This window comes from Wolffia australiana, chromosome 3 (assembly GCF_029677425.1).
Source record: "Wolffia australiana isolate 7733 chromosome 3, ASM2967742v1".
NCBI classification, from domain to species: domain Eukaryota; kingdom Viridiplantae; phylum Streptophyta; class Magnoliopsida; order Alismatales; family Araceae; genus Wolffia; species Wolffia australiana.
Genome location: NC_135837.1, coordinates 19,780,657 through 19,801,256, shown reverse-complemented (window position 1 = coordinate 19,801,256; position 20,600 = coordinate 19,780,657). Strand labels below are relative to the sequence as shown.

Sequence of the window (20,600 nt, the reverse complement as noted above, 5' to 3'; positions counted from 1 at the left end):
ACGAGGTAACCTATCCTGTAATAAATGCACGTGGAGATTGGTTCTCCGCATGCATATATTGCATGAAAAAGTTAACTAAAGAAAACAAATCTTACCTTTACATCGCCGCCCGTGACACGTTCTCCTTTTTAAGAAAGAATTTGTTCATTATGGCATCGCACGTTGCGATGCCATAATGAGCCAATAATGCTCTTATTTTTAGTGCATCCATTTATTTGCCCAAATTCTGGCCGAATGGCATGAATGACACGTGAGATATATAAATATTACAAAAATGCTTTATAAAATGCCGAATAAAATAAAATATGTATTCTTTAAATTTGTAAAATCATTTCTTGGCTAAATATTAGTCAGAAAATTATATAAAAATATGGGAAAATTCCAGAGAATGAGTAAAACCCTTACCAACCTTTAGCCAAGTATTCCTAGCTCTATAAAAAAAAATCTTCAATGCAAAGACGTCAAATACCATCTAAAAAATACTAAAAATTCATAACAATAATAAAATCAAAGTGTAAGTTATTTATTTCCATTGATATATGATAACATGCAAATATGGACATTTAAACACATAAATATAATGTAATATTCATCAATTAAATATTTGAGAGAATTTAGATAGAAGTTAGAGAGTAATGGGAACGTGGCTGCTTTCGCCGTTGAGACAACTCTGTGAGCTTCTGCCGTCAACGACCTCGTCGAGATCACACCAAGACCACTTCGACGCCGTAGGGACGACTTGCGCCTGCCCTGATAGTCTTCTTTAAAGTTTCAAGAAATGTAGCTCATGGGAACCAGCGTCGCCTTCACCACCCTTGTTGAGATCACTCCGAGGATGCGCCGACGACGCCCTCCGTCTACGGCTGCCCCAACTCCTCTGATCGCCCATTATTTCATCATAAAGAAACTCCAAGAACCAGGAGGCTCTTGCTTTTCTTGGCGGTCTTGAGGCCTTCCAGCCCCGCCTGACCACCCTGAGGACAACCAATCCGCCTCCCTGCTCACACCCACGCACACCGCATTGGTACCTAGCATCGCCACCTCGTCCGTGGCCCTCGCCATCGCGTGTTATCACACATCCGTGGGCGCCCCACGCCCTACCTCCGCCCACTACCGCACACCCGAAGGACTTCCGTCGGCGCCCGCGCGCTCTCATGGCCATGAGCATCAATCTCTACTGCGGTGCTCACATCCGTGCACTACCGCGCACCCATGGCAACAACCCGCACTACCTCCACGCCCCCAACCCTCGCTTTCGCGTGTTTCCTCGCGCCACGGCTTCTCCCCACCGTGCACCGCCATGCGCCGTGAGGAGATCACCATGGCTTGTGGTGATCTCCTCGGCGCCGTTTACCTAGGATCGTGATTGCCCGTCTGCGCACTGCCTGGGTGGTGCGACTCTTCCAGCGCCCTTCGTCCCTGACTAGCATTCCTCGACCATTCGCGTGCTTCGTCGACACCACCGAGCTTGATCATCCCCTGTTAGCCTGCCTATGGACTACTTCACTCAGGTATCTTCTCCTCCTCCCCATCCATTACATCTCAATATTGTTACTTAGTGCGGTGCAGTCTTCCCTGATGTAATACGAAGATCGTGCCGGGATCGGACAGCTCGTATTACGTCATAGGAGCGATAATGAGTTGAACTTGGATCCATTTATATGAGATGAATGCCGCTTTTAAAACCCTTGTCGAGCAATAGTAGACGACTCCCAATGAGGAAAGACGGACAACGACATCCACTAAGGAGATATTGATGAGGTGAAACTCCCAATGACCCTTTCTAAGACCAATTGAGACGTCTACGAGTGAGGGGCGTTCGACAGCCCAAGGTTGTTCAACATCTAAGTCGACGACTAAGCCCTTTACCGCAAGAAAATCATATCACTCGTCAAAGTGGCTAACCTATAGCCATTTCATGAAACTCTAGGCAGAGGGGTCGATAGGGGATGACGGCACTGCAGCAAGTAATTATACTGGGAAATAATGGAGGAGAGACAAGCAGGTACCTTGGAACGATAGTCCACGGCAGTGTTAGTCAATTGGCGAGCATGCCGACGATGGAAATTTGACGAAAGCGGTTGGCTAAGGACATCAGTGCGTGTGGGGAAGCAATGCGGCCGCGCAGGGACACCGGCGCGCGGGTGCCAGCACTCACGGAGTGGCACGCGGGCAAGAACGCACAGTGTGCAGGCGAGCCGGGGAGCGGCATGCTGGCAAGGGCGGTGGGGCAGAGGCCGGCGTGCGGTTGCTGGCGGACGGGCGGAGCCGGGCGCAGGCAGGGTGTCGTCACGCAGCAGTGGAGCATGGCGCGCGCGGATGGTGGCTGCCATACGGCTGCTGGTGGACAGGCGGAGCCTGGGGGGGGGGGGGGGGGGGCGGGGGCGCGGATAGGGAGCCAGCGCGCGGTGGTGGCCGGGCGCGCCCATATGGGTGGAGCCGGGCACGGGCAAGGAGCCGGCGCAGTGGTGGCGGGGCGCACGTGGACAGGGGCCTACGCGAGGCGTCAGATGGACGGGGTGGAGCCGGGGTGCAGGGAGAGTGCCGCCGCACAGTAGTGGGGCAGGACGCGTGCGGGTGAAGGCCTGTGTGTGGCTGCAGGTGGACGGGCGGAGCTGGGAACGGTGCAGCAGCCCCCAAGAAAGGAAGTTCTTGAAGGGTAACCACCCAATAAATCCCAAAGGAGGGGGCGACTTCTTGGTCTGTGGGTGATTCTTGCTGACGGATGGGGGATTCTTGGCGGAAGATGACGACGGCACACCCCCGGAGTAGTCTCGACGAGGGGTTGCAGGCGACGACACCACCAATGATGACACTTCTTGAATCTTCAAGACACCTTCGGAGTAGTCTCGACAGAGGAGTCTTCCGGTTTCAACAAATGACAAATCTTGAATCTTTAGGCGACCTTGGAGTAGTCTCGACGAGGGTGTTGGAAAATGTCTTCACGGAGTAGTCTCGACGTGAAGGCGCGGGCTCTAACCCACGGAGTAATCTCGACGTGGGGCGAGATTAGCCACCTCTCTCTACACTCTAATTCCTATCTACGCTAAGATAGATGAGGAGACAACTTTGGAATTTTCTTTAACAATTGCCTGTCTTTCACTTGGGCATGCTATCCCCTTATATAGTGAGGATAGGTGCCAAGTGAGGTCGTGGAGAGGACGAACCGTCATGAGACATGGTTCGGCCTCTCTTCAACGGTTACAGGCAAAGGAAAACATAACATGTACGAGGCCCAAAACACTGGCCTAGTCCATAAAATCCAAGAATGAAAATTACATAAAGACAAAACAAATAAAAGACAAAAATAGAGGGTACTTAAACCTCGGATGGCGAGCATCGGCGCGAGCAGCCCGGAGTGGTTGGACTCTTCCCATTCCAGCGTCAGCTGGATGGTCCCCCATCATTCCCCCTCTCAGTTCCTCTGCCTAAGACGAAGACGTCAACTGGATAGTATAGCCACCTTGTCGTGAGTTAGGGATTCATTGAGGTAGACGACTACTTGTTAATTTTAGAATTGGGACAACCTTGGGCCATTAAACGCCCCTTATGTTGTAGTCATCGTAGTTAGTCAAGAGGGTCATTAGGAGTCTATCTTGGCTACCCTTTCTCTTAGTGGAACATTGATCGTTCACCCAATACGTAGACGTCTCTTATTGCTCATTTGGGGTTTCTATCGACATCCATTTCATCTACATAGATTCTAATTACTACATTACTTTGTACAGTGTTGTAATACGAACCGTCAATCATGGTGTCGTTGTATTACATCATTCCCAGGTCAAGACTAAATCGAATCTGAGTATCTCTAGGCCTGGTTAGAATCGCATTTCTGTTTATTTCATTCTAAATTCCATAGAATCCTTGAGTTGTTCAATTTTGATTTTCTTCTTAATTCTCAATTTTAACCATTTTCATCTTCGATTTTCTTGAATTAATAAATAGTGTAATATTCATTGATGATCTTTTAAAAGCCTTTTATGAACTACACACAGATTAATACGCAATAGTTGGTTCAACTTCACATTTTCTTCTTAGCTATCATTTTAATCATTTTTAACTTTGATTCTCAGGGGTTAATTGATAATGTTTTATTTATTGATGATATTATAATCTCCACTAGTAACGTACACACTGAGTAACACAAATTAAGACACTAAGTACATTGACTAATAAATTTTAACCAATATTTGCAAATTCAAGGTATTGTACTACAAGTTCGTGAATAATTAGGAATATAAAATTAGATATACATATATATGTGAAAAAGAGAACATTTCTGACTCACACATAATATTAAAAAATCTGGATAAATAAGTAATCACCTGAATTAGGGTTTTCACCCTAATTCATTCAATCTTGAATATCTCCCCTGCCTTCGTAAGGTTAGACCTCTTACTTAATCACTAAGGGATATAACAAATTTTATTGTTTAAGTTCAAAAACCCTTAAATAACGACACATATAAACGCATACTTTTTGAGCTTATCACAAACAAAAACCAAATCAGATTTTCTTCTAATCCCCTCCAATTGACACCTTTCATCCTTTTTATTGGATCAAAGAAGTCAATCCAGAGCTTCTTACTTCTTCAATTCTTCCCATCTCTTCTACCCCTTTTTCTAAAATCCTCATATAATACGGGTGATTTGATCATCATTAAAGATTAAATTAACTCTAATTAGGTTCAAATATTCAAGCAGATCACTAATTGAATACCCATACTTATCATTGCACAATTAAATTTAGGGCTTTATAAATTTTATTGTATAAGCTAACATAAAAAAATGACAAGGGATTTAAATTTGTAAAATTCACCCCTATTTTTGGCTTACCACACTGGGAGCTCCGCGGACACCTCCTGCACCGCCGAAAGTTCCTACTGCCTCAACCACCAATCCTCCACATCATCGAGTTGGCCCCACCTGGGCATTCTGAACAGCAGATCGGAACCACTGAAGCCCCAAGCTACCAGGTCTAATGTCTGAGGTCATCCCACGACGTCGTCTGGTTGACACCAAATATGATGGTTCGGTGCCGATAAATGATGATGGTATCAAACGTTGGCAGTGTCCTTGTCCCAAGAATCTAAAACCCTAACAGGTCGATGTAACTACGATGGGATGAATGTCGTGGTGGCGATGGTGGCCTCTCAAACCGCGTCGGAGCGACGAAGGTATCTACGGCCGAACAAAATCTATCTGTAGGGCGCGCACGTAACGGACGTAGTCGTCCGTACCAGTGAGACACTCAAAAGTCGTAGTTTTCTTTCAATTTATCTCTCTCACCTACCTAGCCCAAGCTAGGTGGAGTCGAATCAAAATTATACAGAAAGTCATAATTAAACGAGCCAAGTGAGAGGGCGGCGTACTCGTCTGCGAGGCTCGTGGTGCAAGGTTTCGTCAACGTCGGCGGTGATTCGGAGTGGGTGTAGTGGAGAGACACCAGAGAAGACAAGGCAGCTCGACTGGCCGCTCGGCACAAGAGCAATCTAAGGGGGGGGGGAAGAATTGTTGGGGATGTTCGGCGCTTGCGGCGATGAACCCTTTGGGGCGGAGAGGAATGGCACCCCGGGGCGACGTCCGTTGAGGTGTCTTGGATCAGCAATGCTCGACAGAGGCGCAAGGTGCGATGGAGGTGCCTGGCGGCGGCACCTAGTGCGGTGGCGATGCAGGGGGCAATGCCGATGTCCAATAGCTGCGACCGGTGTCGACGGTTGCACCCGCCCTAATGGCTACAACCGCTCTGGTGGTGGCGACTGCTTCAGCGACTATAGCTGCTCCTGACAGCTGCTGTTGCTCCAGCAGTTGCGGCTTGCTTTGGGCGATTGCAGTCAGCTAAGCGGTTGCGGCCACTACGGCAGCTGTGGCTGGTCTGGCATCTACGGCCGCTTTGGCGACAACGCCTGCTCTGGCAGTGGCGGCCGCTCTGGTGGCTGTGGCCGCTCTCGCAGCGACAACAGCTCTAGCAACTGCGGCCCACTTGAGGCGGCTGCGACCTCCTTTCGACGGCTAGACTGCCCTAGTGTTTTGTCGCTGCAGCCTAGCCACTGTGGCAGCTTTGCGGGCACTGATCGGGGCCTGGCCATGGTGTGGCGGCGGCCCGAGGCCGTGAACAAGGGGGCTGGTGACAAGGGCATGTGACGGCCGTCGATCCAGCTCCGACGGCGCCGACAGCCTCAAAGGGGCACAACGCTGGCCTTGGGCAACTTGGCAGCGGCCGGGGGCAACGCGGTGGCGGCACGCTCGCGGTGGAGACACGCTCATGACGAGCAGCTGCTTAGGACTTTGACGAGCAGGTTCTGCTGAATAGAGCCCTAGAACAGGCATGCGACGCGGACGCAACATGCATGATTCTGGCCTCGTTCTGTTCTGCCACTCTCTCTCCTTCTCTTTTTTTCCCTTTTTTTCTTCCTTTCTCCTTTTTCCCTTTTTCTATTTTCTAAAGGTGAGACCAAGATAAAACAAAACTTACGATATTATTTTTCCTCGTTTGCCTGTTTAGGGCGCCCCCTCTTCCCTTATATAGGGGAGAGGTCAAATGGCCCCCTTAAATGGGTCAACAAGGGGGAAAATAGGTCCATTAGGGGGCCCTTATAGAATGGGCCCCCATTACACATAGATGGGGAATTAAAATAAAAATGAAATAAGAAAAGAGGGAAAAAACGGAGGCCCCTACCCCATGACAATAAAACACAGCCACGGGACGCATCGCAGTGCGACAAAAACATGACGACAGCGAAGAAAACATGAGACACGACTAGAAAACGACAAAAATCAAAACAAGATAATCAAGCATTTCTTTCACCAGTCCTCGACGGCAATGGCCGGTGGCTTGGATGACACCGTTGACGACCCCTTGATGGCGTGCACCATCAAGGTCCTCTACACATTTATAACTTGTCGTCCTCGACCATGCCTCGAATGGTACGGCCACCACTCTGACCTACGGATCCACCTGTGCAAGTCGCGCCATTGTTACTACTTGACCTGTCATACGAGAGGCTCCCATGGCTGCCATTGATCATCATCCTGGCTTAGTGGGCCATTCGTGGTTATCCTTCCCATGGGTATCGGCAATTCATAGTCACTTGCGGTTGTTGTCCCATCACCGAAGCTCTGTTGTGCGCTGTCTCCATCCGTCCAACTGATCATAGTGCTCATCATCGTTCAGCAATCTACATGATCCTGGGTTTCAATCATAGACAAGAAGCTCGTTCCACCCTTCGTATAGGCCTTAGTTTGTCGGTATCATCTCATCCCCCTCTTTCAGTATTATTATCTTTGTTAGTGCCGATTTTATAGCTGCTCCACTGCCTTGAGAGAAGTTACACATTTGTAGGGTTAGCAACTGTACCCGTATTAGGGACATCCTTTTGTTGGTGTCGCTCGCGGCGATGGGCGTGGACATGCACGAGTGGTGATTGTCTCATGCTTTGTTGGAAATCGTTCTGACCACTCAGGTCACTAGGCGCCTGTCCATGCCCTCAGCCCTCGTGGCAATGCAAATTAATTAGTGATATCATGATTAACTTTGTCACATGGATTTAACATGACTTTAAGCATCTAAGTACTGAATTTATAAGGTTATCAAGTATATTATTAAAAAACTCAATTTTATATGAATCACATCTTATTTATTTTTTGAGGCTTTTTTAATTAAGTTGAATTGACTTCTACGTTAGGCAGTTTAAATACAAATGAATTTTTAAAATTCATTTGTGTTCATAAATTCCAATAATTAAATGTGATTGTTGTCAAAACATGGGATCGATTTATATGATTTTCAGCTACTCTTTTATCCTGGGCTTCAAAGTAGAAGTTTGAAAGGAATGGATCAAGTGTTGGATTTCCCCACTAATCCTTCAAACTTTCCTCTGGAAAAGGAGTTAAATTTTATAAGAGTGGAGCTCACACTCATTCAAAAAAGACAAAATGGTGGCATAGAAATAAATGGAGAAAAAATAAAAGGGCATTTAGTATAATGATTACTTTCTTCCCTATCTTTAGCTCATTCTAAATGTGTTATACAAGTTGGTCATCCAAATGAAAAGGCTGTATTATGCTACTAAACATGATTGATGTAATTCCAGTGAAAGATTTATCCTCTTCTTATCAAGAAAAATGTTTGATATTGGGTGAATACAATGATATGAGTTTAAGACATGACATAAGGGGTTTAAACTTTGAGTGTCAATGCTTTAGCAACCTATGTCTACATTTTTTAGCATCATTACCATCAGTTAACTGTTTTAAATATATGTATATGATGAACGTATATCACCCATTTGAAATATCTTTCAATATTCATTAATATCATATATTAATTTTAATGCATGTGTGACATGTCATTTAAGTCTTTAATGTCATGTATGGACTAAATTGTGATGAGATCATAATATAATGATTATTGGGCAGCAAACATCTGTCCTAAATATTCCTTTTTGAAGGATACTCGAGATGGTAATCAAAATGTATCTAACAAATAACATTGTCTAGTCCCACTTTTATGGTGAGTATCAATGGCCCCATAGGAACTATCATGTTGATATTTAGGACAAATAGTGAATAATAACCAGGGAATGAGTTCAGTGAATTGAGTTGTTTAGTATCCTTAAATAAGCCCAAAATCCTAGTTCATATATTCTTAATTATTCATATGCTGAAGAAAAACATAAAATCAGTATAAAAAGCTAGGCTAAAACTTGTTAATTATCATAAGGTCGAGGATGTGCAAAGCTTATAGGCCAGCCTTCTCTCCTTTGAATATTAAAACATCCTGCAGTGAAAACCACAATTCCAACTTCTATGGACTTGGATTGATGTTGGCAACAAATGACCTCTTCAAACAATGCTTTAAAAATGCTTGCAAATTGATCCATGGATCGAGAGATCTCTCTAGCTTTTAGACTGTGATGTTTAACGGGCAAGGTGATGCAGGAGGACAAGAACTGACGTGGGCGGATAGGCTAACGCAACTAAGGATGGATAAAATAGACAACAAATCACATGATTGACTTCAGACATTTAAAGTCGAAGTAAATGTTGATGGTGCAGCCCCTTTCCTCGGTTGAGGGAGGGAGGACAGTCTTATAGCCACCGTAGTGAAAACAATGCTCTAAATCCAGTATCTCGAATGGTCAATTGTGAGAAGACACACACCTACTCGGTGTGTGGAAAAACACACGAGAAACACAAGAGGAAGTAATTATGACACTAAAGAGGAGAGAATGGACCATTAGCATGGGCGCAGTGCGAAGGGGTGATGCGAAAAGTTATGGACGCGTTGTTGGAAAAAGCCAATGGCATGCACTTCCAAAGGGCAGCACCCAAAACCTAAATAGTATGGGCGACCAAGTGTTGACTGTGCAGGCAGCCGCGTTACCAAATGATTGCGCAGGTGGGCCTAGGGCCAGGTGGCTGCGCACGACAATCACAGGGCCAGGCAGTAGTGCATAGTGGCCGTAGGGCAAGGCAGTAGCGCGCGGGGACCGTATGGTGAGGTAGTAGTGCGCGGCGGCCACAAGGCCAGATAGCAGTGCGTGGTGACCACTCATGGTGGCAACGTGAGGCAGACGGTGGTGTTCGGTGGCCATTGGCTGGATGGCTGCACATGGCCACTGTAGGTTGTGCGACTGCACATGGTAGTCGTAGGCTGTGAGACTATGCACAGTAGCCGCATGGGGTAGCGGACAACGGCCCGGGTGTAATGCACAACATGTGACAGTGGGGACGGTTGTGCGCGGTGCGTGACAACGGCGGTTTGCTGATGATACTTGGGAGTGGAAAGGCTTGCGATCAGACCAGAGCCTAGGGGAGGATAGCCACCTCTAAAGAGCAGTGGTGGCTGATAGAAAACGAGGAGAATTTCTTTGGAAGAAAACTTTAATTCCAAAGATAATCACCAGGTAGTTCAGTACATCATTGGCCTAACTATAGACCTTGGAGGGAAGAGAAAACTTTAAATAACTGTAAAATTTAAATCTAATTTTAAATGACACTTGGATCCTGGGTCTGAAGTTGACATTGGAGACGTGTCATGACACGGGACGACTCCTGTGGTAGTGGTGTGACGTCCGGTGATGGTGAGTTGTCGTGTGTGCCACCACAAGGAGAAGGGGGTTTGAAATTAGGGACCAAAACTGTGTATATGGACTTTGATAAAGGGTAGTGGTATCGAATTATGACAGCGTCGTCATCCGACGGATAAACCCTAAATGGGTAGATGTAACTACGATGCGATGCGTGAGATGTCCTACGTGTCGTACGTGCAGGCTCTGACCCGAGAGAGGTGCCAAGCTCCGAGCTTGGATGGGGTCGCCGAGTGAGAGCGATGTTACCCTCTTGATCTTTGTCGGAGGGACGAGAATGTCTAGGACCGAACAAAATCAATCCGTGGGGCTCGCATGTAACGGACGGAATCATCTGCACTGATAAGATGCTCAACTATGTCGTAGTTTCTCTCAATTGCCTCTCTCGCCTACATAGCCCTAGCGCGATGGAGTCAAAACTAAAGCGTACTATAGGGAATAATTAACGAGCGAGTGAGAGGAAGGCATACCTCATTGTCAGCATCGCTTGTCGTGCATAGGGTCATCGACGATTGCAGCGATTAGAGTGGGTGTGGCAGAAAGGTGCTAGAGAGCTAACGGCGGCTCGACAAGCGATGTGATGCCAGAGCGATGATTAAGGTCGAGAGGAGTCAAGGGTACAGAGTGTCCGAAGGGGCAGAGCTATTTAGCTCAAGCTCATGTCCCTGCTCTGTGAGTGCGTCCCGAGTGGTGGGGCACGTGCATCCTGGTAGTGGCGACGAGCAACAGCACGCGTGCGACGGGCTGCTGCTCAGTCTCAATCAGTCACTCGTTCGAACAGGTGGGGTGCAAGATTCGACAGGCGTTAGAGTCATCCTTCATGGCAATGGTGGGGAGTGGCATGGTGCACACCCTTGTCGGGTGGTGTCCAGAGGGCAGTAATCCCACCTACCAAAGGATGGTCGCACTCCCTAGTCCACAGCTTGGCATCAGACAATCACTGCCAAGTGCACCCTAGAGCACTGACTACAGTGTCAATTGTCGGATGGCGCGAACAACGGACAACCGACTCCGCACGGTCCTGGCAACATCTTTACGATGTTTATTAAGGGTGGAGGGTGTCCAGTCGGTTCACCAGCCAGCACGGTTTCCTTCTACGAACCACCACGGGAGTCCCCGGGACGTCCTGACTCCCGCTCGGTGCAAAAACCACCCTGAACCGTCTTTATTGGGTGGCGGAGCTTGAAGAGGGAGTCGGCCCGGATCTAGCTGCCTGACCTTCATTTCATAGGTCTGAATCCCTGTCCTGAACAGGGATGGAGACCTTGGTGGCTTCCCAGTTCATTCCCCTTCTTCACAACCTCGCTTCTCACTCAACTCCCCCTTCCTCTTTCTTCTTCTCTGAACGAGGGAGTGAGAACAAGAGAGAGAAACAACAACACAATTCTTTTCTTCTTCCTGGTCTGCTTGATCTAGGGCACCCATCCTTCCCCTGTAGAGGGAGTTCAGATGGGCCCCTAGTGGTTAACCCAAAGGGGTAGGAAATCAGGTCCATTAGGGGGGCCTTATATAATGGGCTCCCCATTATAAAGGAAAAGGGGAAAATTTAAAACATAAATAGAAAAAGACAAAAGGAATGTGGGAGGAGAGTCCAAATTGCTTAGGACCCCCTCCCACACGTCCACAAAGGCACACGGCATAGATGGGATGTGTCGTGGTGCAATGAAAACAGGAGGACGAGAGTGGAAAACACAAAACACGGCCAAGAAATGGTGAAAATCAAAAGTGATAAGTGAACATCTTCACCCGGCTGTTGATGACGATAGCGGGCTGCGCAGACAATATCTTCGATGATCCTTGATGTCCTGCGCAATTAGACTTAGTAGGGCATATTAGAAAATTTCTAGAATTCCAGAAGTTATGTTAAGCAAATTAAAAAAATAATCATTTTAATTTTGAATTTTCATATTTATAATTTTACCATAAGTTCAAAATCCTTTTTAGAGTTCAGAGAAAAAACTAGCGGTTATGCAAACGATTTGAGCTTTAAAATAATCTTAAGCTTTTTGGTATGTTTACCACATCATTTCAATAAAGCTATCATTATTCGATAGTAATATCTTCATGTAAATGATTTTCATTAAATCATCAGTAACTTCAGCCTTAAGTACGTGAAGGTAGAAGTTAGGAATTTAAACAAGTTATTAAAAAAACAACATGAATCAAATTCAGACAAATTCTTGAACAGTGTTAAAAAATATGTTAATCTTTATGTCATAGAAAACACAAGTCCAAAATACATGATTTGACTTGCTCATCGTATCGTGAAACTAAGCAGCCTTTTAATATAACTAAGGCTACTATTTTATCTTAACTTACAATCAGTTGTCTAGTTGATGAATGACAAATTGTGCTTTGATAACAACCCATAACTGAGACATGCATCATTTTGAACATTCATCAAAACACACATTAAACCGTTGTGCTAAAAATACCCTTAAAGTTGTATCTTCAATTATCAATTAATCATTGTGTGACGTGGTGGCACATCACTGTGCACCACATCAACACTTTCTCTCTGCATATGTCTTTCCTTATTAAATGGCACATTGACACAAGTCATTTGCATCTGAAAAGAGAAAGACTTTATGTGACATGTCAAGGTGTTTCTGCATGTCATTTCAGTATCACATTCTGCTCTTAACCAGGTGGTGTTACACATTTTCACAACATGTAGGGCTTCAAAGTTTGACTTTTGAAGCTTAAAGTAATTGAAATTTTACTATTCTTTCTCTTGATATATATATCACATTTATTTCAATTTAAATCCACTCTTTTTCTGATTGCCCCAATCGCCCCTGAAAAAACATCTCGGTCAATAATTGACCATTATGGCAATGTAATTATGTCATGACAACCTTTATCAATGATTTTATCGATGCTAGTCGGTATTAAAGTTATGCCATTATGGATTATTTTCCATTCAATCTAGTGAAATGATGGCACACGGTAATAATTTTAAGACCCAGAAATTTATTTATTCATCACTATAAAATAACCCATATGTCATAAAATATTAACAAATATAAAATATGATATAGATAAAATAACAAATATTGTAAAAAATCATAAAACGCTTTCAACTTAGAGAATTTATTTGTTTATGGATAGAATGTTAAATTTTCATTAAATCCAGAATATATATTTAAGTTTTTTTTATTATCGATAAATCATATATATTTATTTGAATGCACAAGAGATGTGTAAATTTTATAGGCATGACCCAATAAGTTTGTGTAATTAGTATTATCCACAATGTTAATCAAGTTGATTAATGTCACAAATGTGTAAGTATTCCTTACTCTTAGACATCAGAGAAACATTTTGGATGGACATTTGTGTTTTTGCTATGACCTTTGAGTCTACAAAGACAAGATTCAAAATCAATGTAGCTTAGATGCAGAATAAATACACAAAAGTGGCTGCGTAGTCAATATTAGATCATTCATCCCTAGTGTTAGAAGAGATTGACTCAAGGAGTAATGTTTTCCAAGACAAGGTAATGTAAATGTCAGATTATGTATTTATTTATTGTTTCTCATGCATGAGTGCTTACTAAACTTATCGATTGTAGTTTGATATTTATCTCTATTCACTCGTTTGATGCTGGCCTCACTTCTTTCGCAAGCAAGATCACTCTGTCCCAGGTAGCGGCCACCTAGTACTTGTCTCCCCATTAGCTTTTCTCCTACCCAATAATAGAAGAAGCTAATTTCCTCCTCTTGTTGAGCACAGACTATGGGAAATAACGACAAGAAAAGATGGCAGAAGTGACGATATTGTGATTGGAAATATGGATGGCTCGTGAATGGGATGGGGTAAGTGTGAGCAATCAGATGAATTTATGGTTAAAGAAAGGCGGTGCTACCTAAGATAACCTACTCCCAAGATTTTAGAAGAAGTGGGGGAGATAGAAAAGATGTGACCAATACGATGATACATACATGTAGATAAATACTACCATGAATGGGATATTAACATAAGAATTTTGTACGCGTCAAAACCCCTTTTTTCTCTTCTTTTTTTGTTTCCTTTTTCACTATATTTTTTTGTCATTTTCTTCTTATTCTTTTTCTTATTTTCTTCTTGGATTCTTTTTTCTTCTTCTTCCTTTTTTTAATAGAAGAGGGGCATGACAAAAATAAAACACCTTCTATCCTATAAATGGTTTCTAAATATATTATCACAACTAGCATGAATGGCTATGGAGCAGGAACGGCTATAAATGGTCCGACCATGACCAAAACACAAATGGTCATATATAAATGGTCCTATAAATGGTCCGACCGTGACCATGATCGGAGCAGGAATGGCTATGGAGTCAGTGGAGCAGGGAGATGGCGGGCCTGCTCCCGAAGGGGGTGAGTGAAGTGCGCTTCGACAGGGTGTCCTAGATCCAACTACACGGTTAGTTGGGGGGGTCAAGGAGAGAGTCACCACCTTGCAAGGTTTGGGGCCACGCCCTAAAACCTAAACAGTATACGAGGCGTGCACTTGCATAACGAGGGTCTGAAGCCCCTAGATACTAAATGCAGAGGCCGTGTGAGCGGGTGGCCGCGTGGACAGGTGACCGCTTGGGCGGGTAAATTCTTGGGCGGGCGGCTGCTTGGGCGAGGGGCTGCGAGGGGTCGCGTGGGCGGGCATCTGCATGGGCGGGCATCTGTGTGGGCAGGCGGCCACATGGGCGGGCGGCTGCATGGGCTGGCATCCGCGTGGGCAAGCGGATGCGTGGGCGGACGGCTGGGTGGGTGGGGGCCGTGCGTGCAGCCGACAAAGGCTGGTGGCTGTGTGTGCAGCCAGCGCGGGTGGATGTGCGCGTGACAGGCATGGGCAGTCAGTAGTGCGTGTGGGCGCAATAAGAAAAATGGCCTTCTCTCGAAGACAAAAGCAGCGACTCGGACGAGAGACGGCTAGGGGAAACTTCCTTTTAGAAGAAGAAACTTCAATTCCAAAAGAAATTCACCAAGTTTTTTCATACAACATTGGCCTATGTAAAGGCCTTTGAGGAAAGAGAAAATTGAAAAATCTAATATTAATCGATGTTGGCAATGTGCCAATGTGTCATGTCAAAGGATGGTTCTGAAGTTGGCGTTGGTGATGTGTCATGGCGTGGGACGTCTCGTGAGAAGGTGGAGGCACGTCTGGTAGTGGTGCATTGTCGTGGTTGCCATCACTTTTTATATGCAGAAAAATAATAAAGCACTTGATGTGGCCTTCACAAGTGGTGTCACAATGTAAAGTAATCAACGCTGCATTATAACATACTATATTATGTTTAAGTTTTAGGGACATGCAAAGAGATGTAGACTTATTTAATATGCAAAAAAGGAATAATGCCCTTGGTGTGGCTCTAACAAGTTGTGTCTCCGTGTAAAGTAAATAATGCTGCATTAAAACATATTGTATTATGATTCAGTTTCAGGGACATGTGTAATTGCTTGAGACATAGCTAAACAATGAGATAAAAATCAGAGCTAATAATGACAAGGAATCTTCATGGTATAAGGGTGCAAAAATATAAAGTGATCTAGTGATGGTGCTGACAAGGAGAGTGAGAGATTAAATCATTTCAACAACCAAGAATTGAACTTTGAGGGCAGATTAATGGCGACCATGACAATGCACCAGTACTGGACGTGCCTCCACCTTCTCACGAGACGTCCCGCATCATGACACATCACCAATGCCAACTTCAGAACTGTCCTTTGACATGACACGTTGGCACGTTGCCAACATCGATTAATATTAGGTTTTCAAATTTACAGTTATCTTATTTTCTCTTTCCTCCAAGGCCTATACATAGGCCAATGTTGTAAGAAAAACTTGGTGAAATTCTTTTGGAATTGAAGATTCTTCTTCTAAAAGGAAGTTTGCCCTAGCCGTCTCCCATCCGAGCAGCCGCTGCTACCTCTTGCCATCGCCCTCGCTGTCAAGAGAAGGCCATCTGTCCTCTTGCGCCCGCGCACAGTTTTGACTGCCCGTGCCTACCGCGCGCACATCCACCCGCATCGGTTGCACACACAACCACCAGCCCGCACTGAACGTACGCACAGCCGCCAGCCCACGCTGACCGCACGCACGGCCGCCTGCCCACGCAATTGTCCGCCTAAGCAGACGCCCGGCCATGCAGATGCCCGCCCAAGCGGACGCCCGCCCAAGCAAACGCCTGCCCAAGAGGACGCGCACCCACGTGGATGCCCCCCCATGAGGCCGCCCACCCAAGCGGCCGCCCACCACGCGGCCGCCCACCACGCGGCCGCCCGCCCACCACGCGGCCGCCCGCCCACTCGGACTCCCGCCCATGTGACCGCCCGTCCACGCAGACACACACCCACGCAAACACCCGCCCATGCAGCCACCCACCCATGCGGTTGCTCGCCCACGAGACCGCCATGGCCTCCGCATTCAGTATCCATGGGCTTCAGACCCTCGTTCTGCAAGTGCACGCCCCTGGATCCGTGACGGCCTGTCGAAGCGCACGTCACTCGCCGCCGCAAATGCCACGGTGCACTGTTCTAGTGATGACTAAACTTCTACCCTCTTTGGTGTCGGTGTTCTTCCTCTAATGTTCCTTGATTGTTTTTTCACTATCATCGGATTAGCTGAATTGGCTTTTGAATCTTCTCGTGATCGACCGTTCAATTTTATTGAAATTGTCACTTGTTTTAACCATGATGGTTGAAAGACAGTACTCTCGCCCTCGATCAAGGAAAAAGGGGCTGCACCAGAAGTATTTACACCGGCTTTAATCTCCGAATTTGATTGTGTGGATTGTGGTCTGATTTATCCTACCCCAGTTAACTGACGTACCCTACCCGGTCAGTCCTAACATCGTGCATTTCCTGTCATCCTGCGTCACAGATCTGTTCCTACACTCTGGTCTATAAATGTAGCTAATCCTATAAGATTATATTTGAGCTTGCTTCCAACATTCGTAGGCTTAGCGAAAGAGAGTGAGTTATAGATCCATTTGGTGTTCTTTATGTTCTTGGTTGATTGAAGAGAATAAACTCAGGAGATGATCTCATCAAAAACTTTAAATCACCATGGTCTTGAAAGAACAAAATGATCAAAGTGTTTCAAAATGCCTTTTCTTCATCATCACTACCTATCTAGCAAACATCCATCCATTTCTTCCATCTGATATCATCCAAAACATTCTCCACTTCCTGAACCATTTCCATAATACGTTTCCACGCTCTTTCACCATTCCTGAAATTCCATTTCTTTTATGCATACTTATATACATGTACATATCCATCTCTTTTTATCCCCCTTCTTATTCATCACCATCCCCTCATTCCATCCTAATTGTCTTTCTTTTTCCTTCCCTCTCTACATCACTATCATCTGAAGGTACACCATAAAGTATAGGGGGATTTAACAAAATCACCCATTTCATAAAGAAAAATACCCTCTTCTTTAGATGTCAATGCAAGTTTGAAAAAGACGTCCTATCCAGTTTTGTGTCATCTTCTTGAGCGTCCCACTCCTATTCAAGAGAATTGCATAGAGAGGAGAACAAGACAGACAGAGTGAGAGGGAGAGAGGGAGAGAGGGAGAGAGGGAGGGGGAGGAGAGAGAGAGAGAGAGAGAGAGAGAGAGAGAGAGAGAGAGAGAGAGTTACAGAGGAAAAGAGGGATAGCGGGAGAGAGGGATGGAAGGAGGGAGGAGGGAGGGCAGGAGAGAGAGAGAGAAAGATGGAGACAGGGAGAGCGTAAGAGAGAGGGAATGAGAAGGGAGTGAGGAGGGGGGAGGAAAGAGAGAGAGTGAGAGGGAGAGAGAGAGAGAGAGAGAGAGTGAGGGAGGGAGAGAGGGAGAGAGGGAGAGCGGGAGAGAGAGAGAGGGACGGGGGGGGTGAGGAGGGGGGGGAAGAGAGAGAGAGAGAGAGGGAGAGAGGGAGAGCGGAGAGAGAGAGAGAGAGGGAGAGAGAGAGGGAGGGAGGGAGAGAGGGAGAGAGGGAGAGCGGGAGAGAGATAGAGGGACGAAGGGAGTGAGGAGGGGGGAGAAGAGAAATAGAGAGAGAGAGAGCGAGAGAGGGAAAGCGGGAGAGAGGGAGAGAGGGAGAGAGGAAGAGAGGGAGAGAGATGGACAGCGGGAGAAGGAGAACGGGAGAGAGGGAGGAAGAGAGAGGGACAGCGGGAGAGACAGCGGGAGAGGGAGAACGGGAGAGGGAGAGAGGAAGAGAGGGAGAGAGGGAGGGAGGGAGAGGGAGAGAGGGAGAGAGGAAGAGACGAAGAGAGGGAGAGCGAGGGAGAGAGGGAGAGAAGGAGAGCGGGAGAGAAAGATCTTTAGATAGAGGTTGAAAGGATTCTTTTTTGATTGTTTGCCGAAACTGACTTTCAAGCTATACGTAGAGTGCGCAATGCGCATGACAGTTATTGATTGCCATTGGTCGTGAATTTTTGTCACAGATCTCGCGATCCATAAGTATGGTTTCATCTTAGACCTCATGTTAGCGGTCCTTATTTATATTGATGCGTCTATAAACTTTCGTCTTTTAACTTTTGGTGGTATTGCTTAACTTTATACCTTAAGGAGATGAGAGAACCAGATATGGAAAATGATATTTCCAAGCCGAGTCAGATCCCCTTTCCATCATCGGATCTATCCAGATGAAAATGATGAAAATGATATTTCCATCATCAGATTAATCCCTCATTTGGTGGCATTTGAGAAAAGTCCTCGTCCAGAAACTGAGGCAACAATTAGAGTAGACTATCCACATCCTCTCTTTACCACTTTTAGCTTCAGAAAAAGAATTTTTTCTAGCCTCAAAGATTATCAGACGACCTCTACGGGCGTGGGTTGGTGCAATAACATGATTTGCGTAGAGTAATTCATCTGTGCTATGAACGGAGACCGCTCGAAGGGGGAGAGCCACTTGGCCTGCATATACTTGGTCTTCCTCCATGGGGGCATGTGGAGATTGTTCTCCTTCATGCTGAGCTTGGCGGCCGCGCAAACGAGTTTGATCACTCTCCGAAGACGCTCCGAGTTCCCCACAAACACCTCGGGAAGTTGACTAAGCAGGCGCCGATAACCTCCGCTAGCTCTCGCCACTTCAAATTCTTGCCGAAACCGCAGTTCAATCACAATTCTTTCTCGGTCTCCCCTTCCCCCCTTAGCCGCTGCCACCACGTCGATATATGCGTGCTCCCCTGAAAGATGCAAGATTTCATAAGATCCCCCAGTTCTTGCAGAAAAGAATACCAGGCCCAGAATTTCAGAGTAAACGTAGCCCCCTGGCTATAATCGATAGCTTTCAGCGCAGAGGTTGCCAGGTAGGCACTTTAATTATAAACATGATATTAAAGTACAGTGTGAGGGTTAAAATCCTAGGCCAACACATTAAGCCTTAGTGGCTTGTGTTGACGGGGGAACATTGTCGACGAATTCCTGCAGAGAAAAGTTTGAAAGGAAAAGTTTGTGGAACGCTATTGTCTATAGCTTTCAGCGCGGTGGGTAGGCGCTTGAATTCTATTATGATATCAGAGAAAGGTAAAGCCTCAGCGTTCAGCCCAGTTGTAGACAATGATCAACCCTAGTTTCCTTTTTTGTTTAGGATACTACGATCTGGGGTCTTGGGGAGAAGGAAAAAGCCGATACCTTTGGGAACATCACCGGAGGCCCGCCACTTGGATTCGCATACAGCGCAGTCGTGGCCGACGAGGCGGAGCCTTTCGGCGACCAAGTTAAGGAAGCAGCTCCGGCATTCTGTCGTGGGCTTGGGGTTATGGCAGTGGCAGAGGCGGTACTCGGTTTGAAGGTTCTCTACCGCCGCCGCTGTCTCTCGGCGGAGACACAACTCGAGGGCGCTGCACTTTGCCATCGCCGTCTGCTAAGGAAGAAGAGAGACGATCATTCAAGTAGATATCTCTACAACACGTCAATAAAGATTCATACATTTTTATCCTTGTATTGTTGTTTTAACCTTATAAAGACGAGGAAGAAACGTGGAGGAAGGTAAAAATGAGAAGCCAGGTTGTGAGAAAGAGGATGACCCACCTGGAGAAGGTGATGCTGCGATTCCCAAAAGGCCTTGTTTTCGGCTATTCTGCCGCCATGATCGTCCTCATCATCTTCTTCTGAGCTCGCCCACGGCTCGTCTTCTACCTCGTAAAACCCAAAAATCAATTCCGAGAAGCTGACGACCCTCTTTAGACCGATGCCGGCCTCGTCCCCTTGCGATGCAGGAACAACATCTACCATCTCCGCCGCTGAAGAATTCCTCCTTGCTTAGTTGCTCACCGGCGTGTTGTTTTATAGCCCCATGTCAATAATTGCGTTGGAGAGGTTTCCCCGTGATGCCACGTGTCGTCATAACATTGGATGAGTTCTTTGACTGTTCCGCGTCGTAGCTGTTCGGATGAATCCCAAGGAGATCCACGTCAGGGATGCGGATAGGATGTCCGGCTACTAATTAGATTCCATTTTCCCGTAATTATGTCGACATATGGAACAAGACATCCACTGTTTAGTGGATAAGTTTTTAAATCTAAGAGCATCA

General features: G+C 46.1%; 1 protein-coding gene across 2 annotated transcripts; it reads right to left on the bottom strand.

The window, feature by feature from the left end:
- Positions 1 to 18,839: 18,839 nt before the first annotated feature.
- LOC144701256 (uncharacterized) lies at positions 18,840 to 20,345 on the bottom strand. Of its 2 annotated transcripts, none has more exons than XM_078573016.1 (3): positions 20,099 to 20,345; positions 19,700 to 19,931; positions 18,840 to 19,251 (listed from the first exon to the last, which is right to left on the bottom strand). In XM_078573016.1, exons 1-3 carry the CDS (start codon positions 20,300 to 20,302, stop codon positions 18,875 to 18,877), a joined length of 813 nt encoding a protein of 270 aa, XP_078429142.1. In that variant the 5' UTR covers positions 20,303 to 20,345; the 3' UTR covers positions 18,840 to 18,874. The 2 variants fall into 2 exon arrangements, with proteins under 2 accessions (XP_078429142.1, XP_078429143.1); XM_078573017.1 differs by having other exon boundaries at positions 19,700 to 19,928; positions 20,099 to 20,344.
- Between the last annotated feature and the right edge of the window lie 255 nt (positions 20,346 to 20,600).